At 43.4% G+C, this 15,154-nt stretch overlaps 1 protein-coding gene across 2 annotated transcripts in view; it reads right to left on the bottom strand.

Annotated features, from left to right (window-relative positions):
- Window positions 1-6,223, bottom strand: part of LOC124803019 (E3 ubiquitin-protein ligase rnf8-like) — a 121,493-nt gene extending 115,270 nt beyond the window's left edge. Inside the window, exons 1-2 of one of the 2 annotated variants that reach the window (XM_047264125.1) lie at window positions 6,030-6,223; window positions 5,834-5,944 (exon numbers count right to left, since the gene is read on the bottom strand). In XM_047264125.1, coding sequence (XP_047120081.1) covers window positions 5,834-5,944; window positions 6,030-6,125 — 207 coding nt within the window. In that variant the 5' untranslated portion in view covers window positions 6,126-6,223. The remainder of the gene's footprint in view (window positions 1-5,833; window positions 5,945-6,029) is intronic. The other variant, XM_047264126.1, reaches the window with a different exon arrangement.
- Window positions 6,224-15,154: the final 8,931 nt, after the last annotated feature.

The following is a 15,154-nucleotide window of genomic DNA, read 5'->3' as shown; positions in this document are numbered from 1 at the left end:
TTGTCTGAGAGTTTGACATTGGTGGACGGTTGACTTCCCAGTTCTGTCAATGGCTGATGCTTTTTCTGGGATATTTTGCCCTGAGTGGGCTTTGGGGCCACAACTGTGGCTGTGATAGTATCAGCAATGGATGGTGGAGCAGCCCGAAACTTTGGAGGAGCAGGGAGCTCCACAACAGTGGCAACCACATCCGTGTCCGAAGTCCTAGGTGGAGGTATGGGCAGGAGTGTGACTCTGGCAACCTCTGTTTGTGTAGCAGCATCAGTTTTAGGGACTGGCTGTTTAAGAAAAAGACACAAAGGAAGGAGGTTGCATGGCACTGTAGATTGTTTTGGCCTCTCCGTACAATTACAGGTTTTTATTTCCTATATCTTCCTTTCTTCAAGAAAGACACTGCAATCCCTTCTCCAGGCACAGTGATCCCCAGAGCAGTTGGCACACTTCACAGGAGATGAACAACCAACTCCTTCATGGGCAGGCTTCCCACAATTGCCACAAGTGGCTTCTCCCTTACATCTGAAGTGCTGGCACTTAAAACAGTGCCTAGAGTTTGGGAAATAAGGCTGCACTTTGAGGTGAAGTAAACCTGCCTCGACGCTCTGGAAGTTTCGTGCTGTTGAACGTAAGTATGAGTGTCTGATTCCACTAGATAGCCATCTACCCTTTTCATTATATTTTGTACATAAACAATGCCTTCTTGAGCCCACTCATTTTTCAGTTCTTCTCTGGGAAGGTCAACTACATCCCTGGAAGTCAAAATACCTTTGCTGTACCTCAAGGTCTTGAGCAGTTCTGTCTGTCTTGCATAATCCCCAGTTCTGTCTCTCTTGCATACTCTCAAAGACATCTAGCTTTTTGGAGGTTAACTGCTTGCTCGGAATTAGACGTTTCCACTAACAATGTTCCACTTAGCAAGCGCTTGACTGACTTTAAAGAGCCACAGATTCCCCCTAAGCCCTTTCGGATACAGGACGACACGAAACCTTTTCAAAACTACCATCTTTCCGCTTGACTATTAAGGCAGCAGAATGTGCTCTGTCAATAAAAATACCACCACTCTGAATAAGTTTAGAATCAGGACTTGCTACATGGGCCCTCTTGTTTAACTGGGTGTTGGTACCCACCTGCGGTCTACCCTTTCCGCTGGAATAAGGAAGAGAAAATATCAAAGTATCAATCTCAGTCCCAAGAGCAGCTAGGAAAATAGAAGTCACATAGACAGAGACCCACATGCCTAGGTAAGCCTTATACAACTGAAGTGTGGCAGGTTCCCCAGAAGTTGCCCGCTAACGACTGTTGCACCTCCAAAACCATGCATCTCATCGGCACGCATCTCACCTTAAGATTTAGGGGTTTTTATAGAGGTTTTTACCAACCTCGCAATCCAGGCAGTCAAGTCAGTCAAGACACACAACGGGGTCGCCAAGCCCATACTCAGCAAATGAATGCTGAGCTCCCAAGCTCTGGAGTATTCTGGCACAGCACGGCATCATTAACAGATAAGATTAACGGATGACACCGAAAAGTTCAAAGAAGAGCAGCTCATTTTTTATTTCTATGACGCGTGTTGGAGTGGCAATCATTAAAGTATAAGGCATTTTTCGTTTTGGTGAGCTATTTTCACAAAATTTGAATCACAAACGTTCTTTTTCAAATGTAAAAATATTTAGTTGAGGAATTTTTGCATACAGAGAAAAGACAATCTAATAAAATAAGAGAAATCAGAGTTTGTGCAGAAAGATTTAACTGTTCATTTTTCCAATGTGCTGCCCTGGAGTGAGACGGTAGAGAAATAGTATGGTGGTTCAATGAATCCTTTGCAAGGCACTCAACTGTGACTTGCGTAGTAGTCGTGTAGATGTTATCACAGAAGAGTACATGGAAGTGGAAAGCTAACTTATTTCACAAGAATAACAGGGAGTAAATGAGTTGTTAAGCCCGTTTGGAAGATCTCAGGTGTTTGAAAGAAACTGATGCCTTTTGTCATTCTCAACATAACTAGTAGGACAGTAAATGCTTACAAACTAGCTGTACATTGATGAAGAATCAATATAGATTAAGGGAGGGTTGTCACTAAAAATTAATGTAAATCCAAGAATGAAATAAGTAAATTCTGCACAAACCAGATTACAGAAGCATGTCTTGTGATTTAATATTGGACAAGATAATTTTTGTAATTCTTGACAGTTTCCCAGGGGGCACGATATTTCATCATCTTTCAGGTTTGCATCCAGGACAGCAATACTTCATCTGTGTCCAAGCACATCTGTTTATACACTGATATGCAAATATCAAATGACTGAAAGACAAAGTGTGGAGCAACATTTGCATGCTTCACAAATAAGACAGACAGCACAACAATGCCAATCATGCACAAAATTTATGCATCTCTAATGAAGCTAGCACATGTCAAGGCAAGCAAATTCACAGGCCTACAAGTTTGATGGTTAATTATTAAAATGGATGGTAGGTGCTGTAATACCAGGATGCAGAGACTCAGAAAAAAAATTTCTGCTTGAGTGTAGACATGAAAAGAATGATCTCCATAAACTGTTGAGATGGAAGCCTTTGTCTCAGCTGACCAGAATGTCCGCCAGTTGTATTACTGTAGCTTCCTTGACCACTGAATTCCAACAGACTGAAGCTGTGGCCCGTATCCCCATAACCCACGGAATGGCAAGTAGAAACATACAATGTTCAGCCAACACAAGATTGTTGGGTCTTATTTGGGGAAGTCAAGATACTGTGTGCACAGCCTCATCCTATTGGAATTAAGTGTCAAGGTTTTATTTACAACTTGTGCTGGTTGCCTTATCTTTGACCCATGCACACTTCACTTCACAATGTATCTCTGAATCACATGCTTTAATCATTTCAGCATATAAATAGACACACCTACAACTGTGAATTCAATCAAGGGCTCTCACTAAAGATGAAGGTACAGTTAACACCTGAGATCTTCAAAATTGAAGTTCCATATTGCTGTCCAGAATGTATGCCTGAAAGTTACTGTTACAGTACCCATGTCATCACCGGATCAGGAAACTACTATGTAAAAGCATGATTCCTTACAGATAGGAAGAAAGAAGGGATTATCGATTTGTGACGATTCCAATGTAAATTTTTTAAAGTAATCTGACGAGGAATTCATCTAGACAAGTCAACAGCCACATATGATTCTGTGCCAGAAGCTACCTTACTTACATAGCTGAGGATGGTAGTACACAGATGGATAATATATTCACAGGACAAGCAGAGGTTAAGCAAATGCATGCCCACCCTCCTCTCTGTCCCCATAGCAAATGAATTGTCAGATTGTAAAGAACATTTTGTCACATTACGTAACTTAGTAATACGTACAGTCCCAAAACACTCAAAACAATGAGGGTGATAAATGACCAAACAATGAAAGATTTGAAGGACAGCTTTAAAAATGTTGAGTGGGATGAAGTGTATAATGAGGCTGATACCAGCTCTAAACTCAACATATTAATGAATAAGTTTGTAACCATTTTTGAAAGCAATTCTTCCCAAAACTTAAATATCCTAAGTTAAATGTTGAAGGAAAGTTTCAACAGAACGTAAATACCTTTGGATTAAAGGAGACCGCTGACCAGATGCGTTACGCTGTGGATAGGCCATGCAATAATAAAGAAAATTTGCTAGCTCTGAGAGTAATTCTTTTTCAAGCAAGAGTAAAAAAAGAAAAAAAAAGAAAACCTCTCGCTTCTGGCTACTCCAAAAGATCGTAAGTTTTCTTTCTTTGTGTGTTGTTTTCATTCAGTGATTACCCTTAGTTAGATGCAATACTAGGAAGTCTTCAGATAGACCTCATATCATTATAGACATTAAAATATCTTCAAACAAATAAGAGGAACCCACCGACCAGCCAGAGCAAGTAAGAATCCGAAAGCAGACCTACTTTCACATTATAATCAGTACTATAAAATTTTAAACAAAGTTGTTGCAATTCACATATATGTTATCAGAAATTGAAGAGGAGGTGTGAAAAATTAAATCAATAAGAAGTATTTTTAAAAGGGAAACAGGGAAAGAAGCATTACAAGATGACATCTACAAATGCAACCAACTCAAAGTAAACTCTGCGCCGTAACACAACAAGACAACATCTACAAACACAACCAACTCATAAACTAAACTCGGCACCATAATGACATTACACAACACAACACCCGTATGTCACGGGTCAAAGGGATAGGTGGGATCGGACACCTCCATTGACCCTTGATATGTTCTCAGTCACATAATTAGTTTATGGTAGTTTTTCTAGACATATTAAAGTATGTAATTTTGGCTCCCTATAAGAAAAGTGACTCCACAAATGTCAGTAACTACCAGTCAGTAAAACTTCTTACATCACTTATCAAAATTTTTATGGTGGTTACCTGTAAGGTTCTTATCCACATGGGTAGTAATGAGATGCTTAATCACAGGTTATGTATCTCATGCATTGCCGAGAAAGCTATTTATACTTTCGCTAAGCAAATAAGAAAAACTATAATGATTACATATAATCAATGGGAATCTGCTGTGATAAATCACAGGCATTTGATTGGGTTAATGATTATATTCTATTATACACATGAATATTTCATAGGATACATGGTTCAACGAGTGGGGTTTCGTTCCTATTTGAAAATGAGGTTGCTGAAACATATACTATAGGATACTTCAGTAATACAAACAGGGATGACATAGGCTAGTCTCTTTGTGGGGAGAAATCACAACGGGCAACCCAAACAGTTCGATCAAGGGCCCATTGCTGTTGATGTTCAACCATTTTACTTTAATTAAGAGGCAAAATTGCAGATGATACAAGCATTATTTGCAAATGGATCAAGAAACATCCATACAGAAAACAGTAGCTTGTATGAAGTTTTTGTTGAAGACTGTACAGTGGAGTAGCATTAAACTTTGGAAATAAACATAGCTTATCCACATTTGCACTGTCAAAATTAACGTGTACCATGAATGTAGTTAACCAATAAAAAATAATAAACAGTGTATAAATTTCTAGGTCCCTGGACTGCATATTAATGACATTTTAGATTGGAAAAAACTGTAGAACAGGCCTGATAAAACAATTCGATTGAGTTCCTTTTGCCATCAGAACTGCAGACATTGGCGACATAATAAACAATAAGTTTTTGATATCATTTCATTCACCGAACTCTTACATTATAATACTTGGGTAACTTCTCTTGGGCAGGAAGCATTCATTGTACGAAAGAAAATAAATTAGAATTATTTGTAAAGATAACACATTTATATCTTTCTGACACTGTTTAAACAATTAGGAATATCAACCACAGCCAAACAATACATTTAGTCACAGAAGAAATAAGTTGTGATCATCAACAGTAGTTTGAGAGTAACAGAGAGGTTAACCAACGCCAGATGAAAAAATGATCTGCACTTCCCTTTGACGAATCTAACTATGCCACAAAAATAACTGAAATAGTTATAACACACTCTGATAAACTACCCATTGTAGTAAAATGGGTGACAACGCAGTTGCGATTTCAAATGTATATCATAAATTACGCATAGGATATAGAAAAGTAGTCCACATTATTATACGGAGATCTTACCAAATGCAATGAAAGAAATGCGTATATAACGCTAACAATATTCCAATGTTGGACAACTGTATCGATGTGTCCATAGCACCTCCGTTGAAGATACAGTTATATTAACAATTCAAACCGACAGGGTGGAAGAATGTGGTGAATCCTCCCAATCACTATGAGTAAACATAAAAATTCTCAGGTAATAAACTATATTGTACGAATAACATTTGTACAGCTCATACCTCATCTGTGACACTCCACTGTTCGCCCGAGTACCGAAATGTACAATGTCGCCTTGACAGTGTTGGATCGGGAATGACGAAAGACGACTGTAATGATCTTCCAATAACAAACTGCAAAAGTGAAAACGATGTGATATAGAACAGTCGCAAGTTAAACACTGTGCACATACTAAATCAACAGCTCTATATTTCTCACTTCTTCGGTCATAATATCTATCTTCGAAAAATTCTTATCTTCAACAGAATTGTTTAATAAGCTGGGCATCGTCCCACAGACTGCACGTTTCGCCATCCTACACAACACCCCACACAATACACAGAGCAACAACTACTCAACACTGGTCAAACTCTGTATCTGACAGCCCCCAAAGATATTTTCTTTGTTGATGTTGCAACGAAAACAAAACAAAATTCTAGCATCTTTGGACAAAACACTAAATCCCCCGAATGACATACCGGGTGGTTATAATTAAACTTTCCATATTTAAAACTGTATAACACGGAAACTAATTAGCGTACGAGTACTAAATTTGGTAGCATTAATGTCCGGGGTATGTGGAGCATGATTTCCATGCGGCGGAGCGCCACCGACCAGTTCCAACTATGGCCACCAGGTGCCGTAATCAGTCATCGTGATTCATAATCACACATACATGACCAGCCGCAGTACACTTGTTGACTGATTAACATGGGCTTGGACAAAATGAGCATGGCATTACTGGTGAAGCTCTATTACCAAAACAACAGTACTGCTGTAGCTACACTTCGAGAATATCGCCAGATGAAAGGATTATGGGAGGGTCCTCTTTCTGCACCTGCTGCGCGGAGCATGACGAAGAAGTTCGAATCAACTGGAGAACAGGGCGTCCCTCCAGGAAGAGGAAAACGACCGGTTGCACCAATGATGATTGGTAAAATCTTTGTTGCTATGGCAGACAACGCTATACTCAATTCGCGATTGTCAGGCAGTGCGCATGTTGTGTCACGACAGTTGAACATCCCATGGTCCTCTGTACAGAAGGTGCTCTGAACCATTCTCAAAAGTTACCTGTACAAGATCCACATCGTACAGCAGCTTGCACCATAGGAAGAACAGCGATGTGTTGACTTTGTTCTCCACTTTCTCGCAAAGGATGAAGATGACGAGAGCTGGCCCCAGACCATCCTGTGCGCAAACAGAAATCATTTTCCTCCGACAATTGAGGCGAACACACAAAATTGTCGAGGGTGCGGAGCTTCACCTTCAGTAACTGTGCATGAAATTCTTCTGTATGGTGAACACACCACCACATGGTATGGCTTCACGGCTATGTTCATCATTGGCCCGTTCATTTTTGAACAGGTTGGCGCTCAAGGACCAAAGACGTTCAGTGTGACAAGCCAGTGTTTTTTTTTTCAATGTGCTTCAACAGCACATCATACCCGCCCTACAGGAAAGAGACACATTGAACTCAACAGTTTTCATGCAACATCAGGCATCACTGCACATCCCTCGTGAATTTCACCTGCTTCTCCGAAACACATTTGGAAACGATCGAATTATCAGCCAATCACATAATCTCACTCCCTGTGATTTCTGGTTGTGGGCTACCTGAAGGACAGGGTTTTAACAGGAGAACATCCACACATGTGCTGATCTGAAATGCAGCATATCAAGAGAGGTAGCCAACATACCTATGGACATGCTTCGTTCTGCTGTGCGGAACGCAAACCTATGCTGTAAGATTCTTCTGGACACTGATGGGTGCCCTATTGAACCCCTTTTGTATCAGTAATGAAACTGGTATGTAATGGTTCAAATGGCTCTGAGCACTATGGGACTTACTTCTGAGGTCATCAGTCCCCTAGAACTTAGAACTACTTAAACCTAACTAACCTAAGGACATCACACACATCCATAGACCCCCCAGAAATACTTAACGTGCACTTTTGTACTAGTTATCGTATTCTCTCAGCAGTATTTGAATGGACGTAATTTCTAACATATAGAGTAACGTTAGAGTTCTGAGAAATTAGTGTATATTTTTCTTCTTACAACCTCAATCAGCACATCATCTACTGTCTGTCATTGGCTATAACTCAGCGGATATATAGCGGAACGTCTGATATGGTCACGAGACAGAATGCGTTGCAAAAAATAATCAATTATCTAATCGGGTGCGGTGTGATGGAGTCGCAAATAGCGCTAGCATACCACATTCCTGAGTCAAATCACTTTCAAGGTTGAGTGATTTTATCCAGGCTGCATCCTTTGCTGATAATACATATTCCTACGATCATCATCACGGTACTTGTCCAGAAAAAACGACCTCATTCAGAGGTAATGTCGTACATCGATTCGTAATGAGGGTATAGGTTTTAACATGGATACTTGTGTGCACCTGTAAAACCAAGACTGATTGTGACAATAACATGCTCTTGTTGCTGGGATAGGTTTTTTTTTTTTCTTTAACATGTCACCGATTATGTGTCTCTTTCTAGGACACAGTGGTAGGACTCGAAAAAAGAACTTAAGAGACATGCATGTCCATCGCTGATTTTCGATCGGTATTATTTCGTATGGTAAGCAATCAGTTACTGACGAAGTAATATACTTACCATTATAGGTGGGTGCGTGATATGTTCGCATTTGAGCATCAGGTTTATTAAGTATGTGTGCTTGTGGAAACGAGATGAGTATGCCCTGTTCTGGGAAGGTAAGGATTTGACTTGGAGTACTGTGATAGCAATTGGGGGAGTATGTCCAGTAGTAAGGACGGTACAGCTATTTCCAGAGCCACTGCCGACAAGAGGGTGTATTTCCGATACTTCACTCATTCTCGGATGCTGTTCAATTGAGGGCGCCATCGTAACATTTAATTATAAGTATAATGATAAACATATATGCCACCGGTTTTCCGGTATGATTCCGTGTATGCAAAGTCCGTGGTGGTAATGATTGATGTCTCCTGTTAACAGCAGCATCCGTGCGAATGCAGAGGCCTGTTGGATTGTAGGAATGTACGAGGGTTATTCCAAAAGTAAGGTCCGGTTATAAAAAAAAAATCAAAACTAAAATGTTTTTTCAAAACAATTGTTTTATTTACATTCCTTACATCTTTATCTATTTTTCTACATAACTTCCATACTTATTTAAACATTTGTCACATCGTTCAACAAGCTTTTGAATGCCCATGTTATAGAAATCGGCCGCCTGTGACGATAACCAGTCCTTAACTGCTTCTTTCACTTCATCATCTGTGTCGAAGCGCTTGCCGCCGAGAAACTCCTTTAAGTAACGGAACAGGTGGAAATCACTTGGCGCCAGGTCCGGACTGTAAGGAGGATGGTCCATCTGTTCCCATCCAAATTTCTTGATCAGAGCTTGCGTTTCATTTGCAGTGTGGGGTCTGGCATTGTCATGCAACAACAAGATTCCAGACGACAAAAGACCACGTCGCTTATTCTGGATTGCACGTCGAAGTTTAGTCAGGGTAGCGCAGTAGGCGGCTTTATTAATCGTTGTTCCTCTCTCCATAAAGTCGACTAACAATACCCCACGTCTATCCCAGAACACAATCGCCATAACCTTACGTGTTGAGATTGTCTGCTTTGCCTTGACCTTGACTGGCGATGACGTGTGACGCCGTTGCATTGACTGACGTTTAGACTCTGGAGTGTTGTGAGAAACCCATGTCTCATCCCCTGTGACAACATTGTCTAAAAGACTGTCACCTTCCTTATGATATCGCTCCAAAAAATCAAGAGCAAAAGCCATTCTTTTCATTCGTTGGGGCTCAGTAAGCAGCCTGGGAACCCAACGGGCACACAATTTGTGAAACTTCAAATGTTCAGACACAATTCTGTACAAAGTTGTTCTACTCACATTCGGAAAATGCATGTCTACGTCTGTAATAGTGAATCGGCGATCTTCACGAATTTTTTTGTCAACCGCATTGACCAAATCGTCTGAAATCACTGATGGTCGGCCACTCCGTGGTTCATCGTGCACATTATCCCGTCCTTCATTAAAAGCTCGCACCCACTTGCGCACTTTACTGTCGCTCATTATGTTAGGACCGTACACTTCAGTAATCTGCCGATGGATTTCCGCCGCTGAATTGTTTCTTGCAGACAAAAACCGTATCACTGCCCTTACTTCACAATCGGCGGGCTGATCAATTGTCTTAAACATTGCATGCACTTCCTGTGTGGAACAGAAACGACAGACTGCAAGGGAATAGGACACAGTGCCACATCCTGTCCTATGCAGGCCTCCTTGGCAGCCCGATCGGCCTGTTCCTTGCCCCATACTCCTACATGACCAGGCACCCAGCAGAATGACACCTGCTTACCCCGCCGGTGGAGCAAGTACAGTTGGTCAAATATGAGCCGAACCAACTCCTCTGCTGGGTACAGGTTCTAAAACGATTGTAGGGCATTAAGGGAGGCGGAGCAGATGAGAAAACGTTTGCCTAGAAGACGACGCATCTGCTCCAGTGTCTTCACGATCGCGTGGAACTCCGCTGAAAAAACGGTATACTCGACAGGAAAGCAAATCCTGGGAACACTATAGAGCAGCCTAGGGAATGCCCTTGTTTGGAGCCATCAGTGTAGACGACCGTGGTACATATCTACAATGTTAAAAAACAGAGATTGGTAAGTAAAATCTGATTTACTATTCTTCTTAAAATTATTCAAATCTAAAATAAGTCTGGGTCTCTGGAGGAGCCAAGGTGGAAATCTGCTCCAACCTCGACGTAAAACACTAAGGATAGCCACGTCCATCTCTAAAAGACAATCCTGTGCACGAATCCCATAGGGCCTCACTGCACGTCGCCGGGTATGAAAAAGTCGTGACAGTGGAAGCCGAACAACGGTATGGTACGCAGGTGTGTATGGTGTGGACAAAGTTTCATACGCCTGACGCACCGTAAGTAGCCCCCGCCGCATATGAAATGGCGGTTCACCAGCCTCTGCACACAGGCTTGGTATGGGGCTAGTTCTGAACGCCCCAGTGGCCAACCGAATGCTTTCATGATGCACCACATCCAACATTTTCAAATAAGAAGGTCTCGCAGACCCCAACATTGTGCACCCATAATCGAACCGAGATCGCACAACTGCCCTATAAAACCGAAGCAGACAAGTCCTGTCTGCTCCCCATGTAGTGTGGCTAAGAAATTTTAAAATATTGAGATCCTTAAGCAACCGTTTCTTCATGTCCTTCAGATGTGGCTACCATGTAAGTTTGGTGTCAAATATAAGGCTGAGAAACCTGTAAAATTAAGAACAGTGCCCTTCATCTTCAGCCCGGTAAAGTTTAAAATTGAATGAGAACGGTAAAAAAGAACACACACAGACTTCTCGGTTAAAACCACTCTTCTGCGCCCATTCATCCAAACATCGAAGAATTTGTTGCAACTGACGTGTTGTAGTGGTAAGGCTGGAAGACGAGAAAAACACAGAGAAGTCATCCACATACGAAGAACACTGGAGAAGACTTTGCACTGCCGACGTAATACTATTAATAGCTATGACAAAGACAGTCACACTTAAAACACTACCTTGACAGACACCGTTCTCCAGCTCAAAGCGATCAGACAGGACGTCACCGACTCGGTATCGAAAATACCGTGGCGAGAGAAAGGAACGAATAAAAATGGGAAGACAACCACGAAAAACTCAGTCGTGAGTATGCTCGAAGATAAGATGCCTCCAAGTAGTATCGGAGGCCTTCTCGATGTCAAAAAATATACCTAAAAGGTGATGCCGGTGCAGGAAAGCCTGTTGTATAGCCGCCTCTGGGAAGGCCAGGTTATCAAAGGATGAGCGATACTTCCTGAACCCACACTAAAAGCGACTAAGGAGTTGCCCGGATTCTAACATCCAGACCAGGCGGCGGTTGACCATCCGCTCCAAGGTCTTTCCCAGGCAGCTAGTGAGGGCAACACTGTGGTAACTACTCGGGTGCATACTGTCCTTCCCAGGTTTTAAAAGAGGAATCAAATCAAAAGGCCTCACACCACAAGTCAGGATAGTGACCTGACGCCAAAATGGTATTAAAAAGTGTGAGGAGGGTAGCTTTTGTTTCGGTTGGTGAAGTGCCACAGCATACTATAATGGATTCTGACATGACCAGGGGATGTGTCATGAGCCGCAGAAAATGCAGAATCCAGCTCCCAGATGGAGAATGGTCAGTTGTAATCTTTATCAGAGGCGGACCGTAAATCCAAACTGTCCCTTTCAGCAACCGCTCTATGGTGCTGGAAAGCTGGAGCCTGACTGGCAGTTGCAGTAACTGTGGTACAATAGGCCACCATCATATGGGAAATGCCTTGCAGATTGGTTTGGAGAGTTCCGTTCCCCATTACAGCAGCCATGGGGCACCTCCCACATCTCCCAGAAATTCGCCTGATGGTCTCCTATACAACAGAACTCTTTGTGGAACGAGTAATGGTGTTCAGGAACTGTTGCTATAACCTCCTCTTGCTCTCTTTGCCCTCCCTACCTGGAAGGCTGCAAGATTCTCCGCAGTTGACCGGCACTTGAATCTACGTGGAGCCGCATGCCTAGTCCTGATTGCAGAGTGGTATTTGTCACTCCACCAAGGGACAAGGTGCTTCTTCTATTGTCCTATGGACTGTGGAACGGATGCTGCAGCAGCATGGTGGATCCTTTTGGTAATATGATCCACCTATTCCTCAACATCGGCACAGTGTTCAAACTGGGCTAGCTGTCTGCAAAGTGTCCAATCTGCTCTACGGAGCACCCATCGCGGTGGCTTCCTGTCGGGTCCCACCCCATCTGGCAAGTGGACTCAGATGGGGAAGTGATCACTGTCATGCAAGTCGGTGACCACTTCCCATTGAGCCATGTGAGCGAGGGCTGGAGAGCAAAGCGAGAAATTGATGGCAGCGAACGACCCAGTTGCAGTGCAAACGTGTGTGCTCTTTCCTGTATTTAGCAGATACACAAACGATGACATGAGAAGTCTCTCAAGTGCTCTCCCCCGGGGACAGGTAGTTGCAGAGACCCAGAGTACATTGTGTACATTAAAATCACCACAGAATATGAAGGGGCGGGGTAGCTGTGTAAGAAGGTCGTCGAGAGCCTCTTTGTCAAGCGCATCATGTGGCAGCAAGTAAAGACAACATATTGTCAATGGATGACGCAAGTGTACTGATATGACAGCTGCTTGTAAATTCGTTTTTAGGAAAAGAGGCGAGGAGTGGTAGTCGGTAAGGTCGAAAATACAAACTCCTCCTCTAGCTCTCTCTCCACTCAGGTCATCCTTCTTGTGGAGGACATAGCCCCAAAGCTCAGGGGTGTATAATTGATGGAAAAGAGTCTCCTGGAGGCACAGACACAGTGGTCTACCTTGAGATAGCAGACAAACTTCCTCCACATGCATCCTGAACCCCTGCAAACTCCACTGAAATATGGGAACCATCTATCATGGGGGTAGCACCTTCATCCTGTCTCTCCGTCGGGTGGGGAGACTGGAGCAGGTGGAGGGGCAGTCGTGGGTCGAGATGATTGCCCCACACATCCCTCATACTCCATCAGCTCTGGGGAAAAGTCAGATGAAGCATCATGTGGAATCAGATCGACATGGTCGGATGGTTTACCACTGGACTTCACTTGCTGTTGCTGCTTTGCAGTTGCTTTTTCGCGGTTTTGTGACCTTTATTTGAGCCAGAGGAGGAGTGGTAAGGGCGCTGCTGGGCTTCTGAGCAGGATCAGGCGGTGCCAGGGGGTCCCTCAAGTTGACCACTGTACCTTTGTCTGCTGTTGTCGGGGGGCTACAGGCGTTGGAACATTTGCTGCCTTGCAAGTGCACTGACATGTGCAGATGTTTGTGCACCACCTCCATTTGCATAGTGGCATCAGATTTCGGAGTAGGCTTCTGAAGAATGGTAGTTGTTTTTATTTCCTGTATCTTGCGTTCCTCTAGAGAGATTCTGCTGTCCCTACTCCAAACAGGGTATTGTCCAGAGCAATTGATACCTTTAGCTGGAGACTAGCAACCAACTCCTTCATGAGCAGCCTTATTGCTGTTGCCACATGTCACTTCTCCTTTACACCCGAGGGTTGTATGCCCGAAATGCTGGCATTTAAAACAGCACATTGGGCTTGGCCATATGTTTAGGTGAAGAAAGCCTGCCTTGACGTGCTCTGGGAGTTTGGAGGTGTTGAAGGTAAGAATGAAGGAACCAGACTTCACCAGATTTCCATCCACCCTTTTCATAATGTTCTGAACACCTACAATTCCCTCTGGAGCCCACTAACTCTTCAGGTCTTCGAGTGGTACATCAACAAGATCGCTACATGATTGTATTGTATTGTATTGTATGTGAGCTGGCGGCCTAGAAACGACATAGAGGCTCCATCCCCGCCGCAGCTGCCATGGACCACAACCCCACGATGACTACCGCAGTCCATTTCACCCCTCCGCCGCCCCATACCAAACCATTCTTTCAGGGTTATTGTGCAGTTCAGCACCCAGTGGTCCCCCACAGGGAACGTCTCACACCAGACGAGTGTAACCCCTATGTTTGCCTGGTAGAGTAATGGTGGCGTACACGTACATGGAGAACTTGTTTGCACAGCAATCGCTGACATAGTGTAGCTGAGGCAGAATAAGGGGTACCAGCCCGCATTCACTGAAGCAGATGGAAAACAGCCTAAAAACCATCCACAGACTGGCCGGCTCACTGGACCTCGACACAAGTCTGCCAGGCGGCGTCATGCCAGGGACCAGGCACTCCTTCCCAATGTGGAAAGTTGTGCATTAGACCGCATGGCTAACCGGGTGGGCTCCCTACATGATACAACACCTTTGCTGAAGTTCAGAGTGCTGTGGAGCTCTGTATCGATGGAATATGCACCCAGGCACTTAGCACTCTGTAGGTTAACAGCTTGTTGGGAACTAGATGTTTCAACCAACAGTGTCCCATTTCACAACCTCTTTACAGATTTTAAAGTCCTGGCAATTCCTTCTGGATGTAAAAAGGCGAGACCTTCTGAAAACTACCTTATTTGCTTTTTATTATTAAAACACATTCTGATTACTAGTCTGTGTTCTGTTACTCTTTACTGCTGTGTGCTGCCTTGCTCTCACATCTGGATGGCTGGCTACCTGAGCACTCTTATTAGTTGGGGTGTTAGTACGCTCCAGTGACCCACCTTTTTCACTGGGAGGGGGAAATGAAGATTTCTGAGGCTCCATTTCGGTCTCACCATCAGCTAGGGAAATAAGGGTCCACTCAGACAGAGGCCCGCATGCCAGAGTAAGCCTTACACAACTGAGGTGCGGCAAGGTTCCCCAGAGATTTCCCA

This window comes from Schistocerca piceifrons, chromosome 6 (assembly GCF_021461385.2).
Source record: "Schistocerca piceifrons isolate TAMUIC-IGC-003096 chromosome 6, iqSchPice1.1, whole genome shotgun sequence".
Lineage (NCBI taxonomy): Eukaryota > Metazoa > Arthropoda > Insecta > Orthoptera > Acrididae > Schistocerca > Schistocerca piceifrons.
The sequence above is the reverse complement of the archived record's forward strand: the minus strand, read 5'-3'. Positions and strand labels throughout refer to the sequence as shown.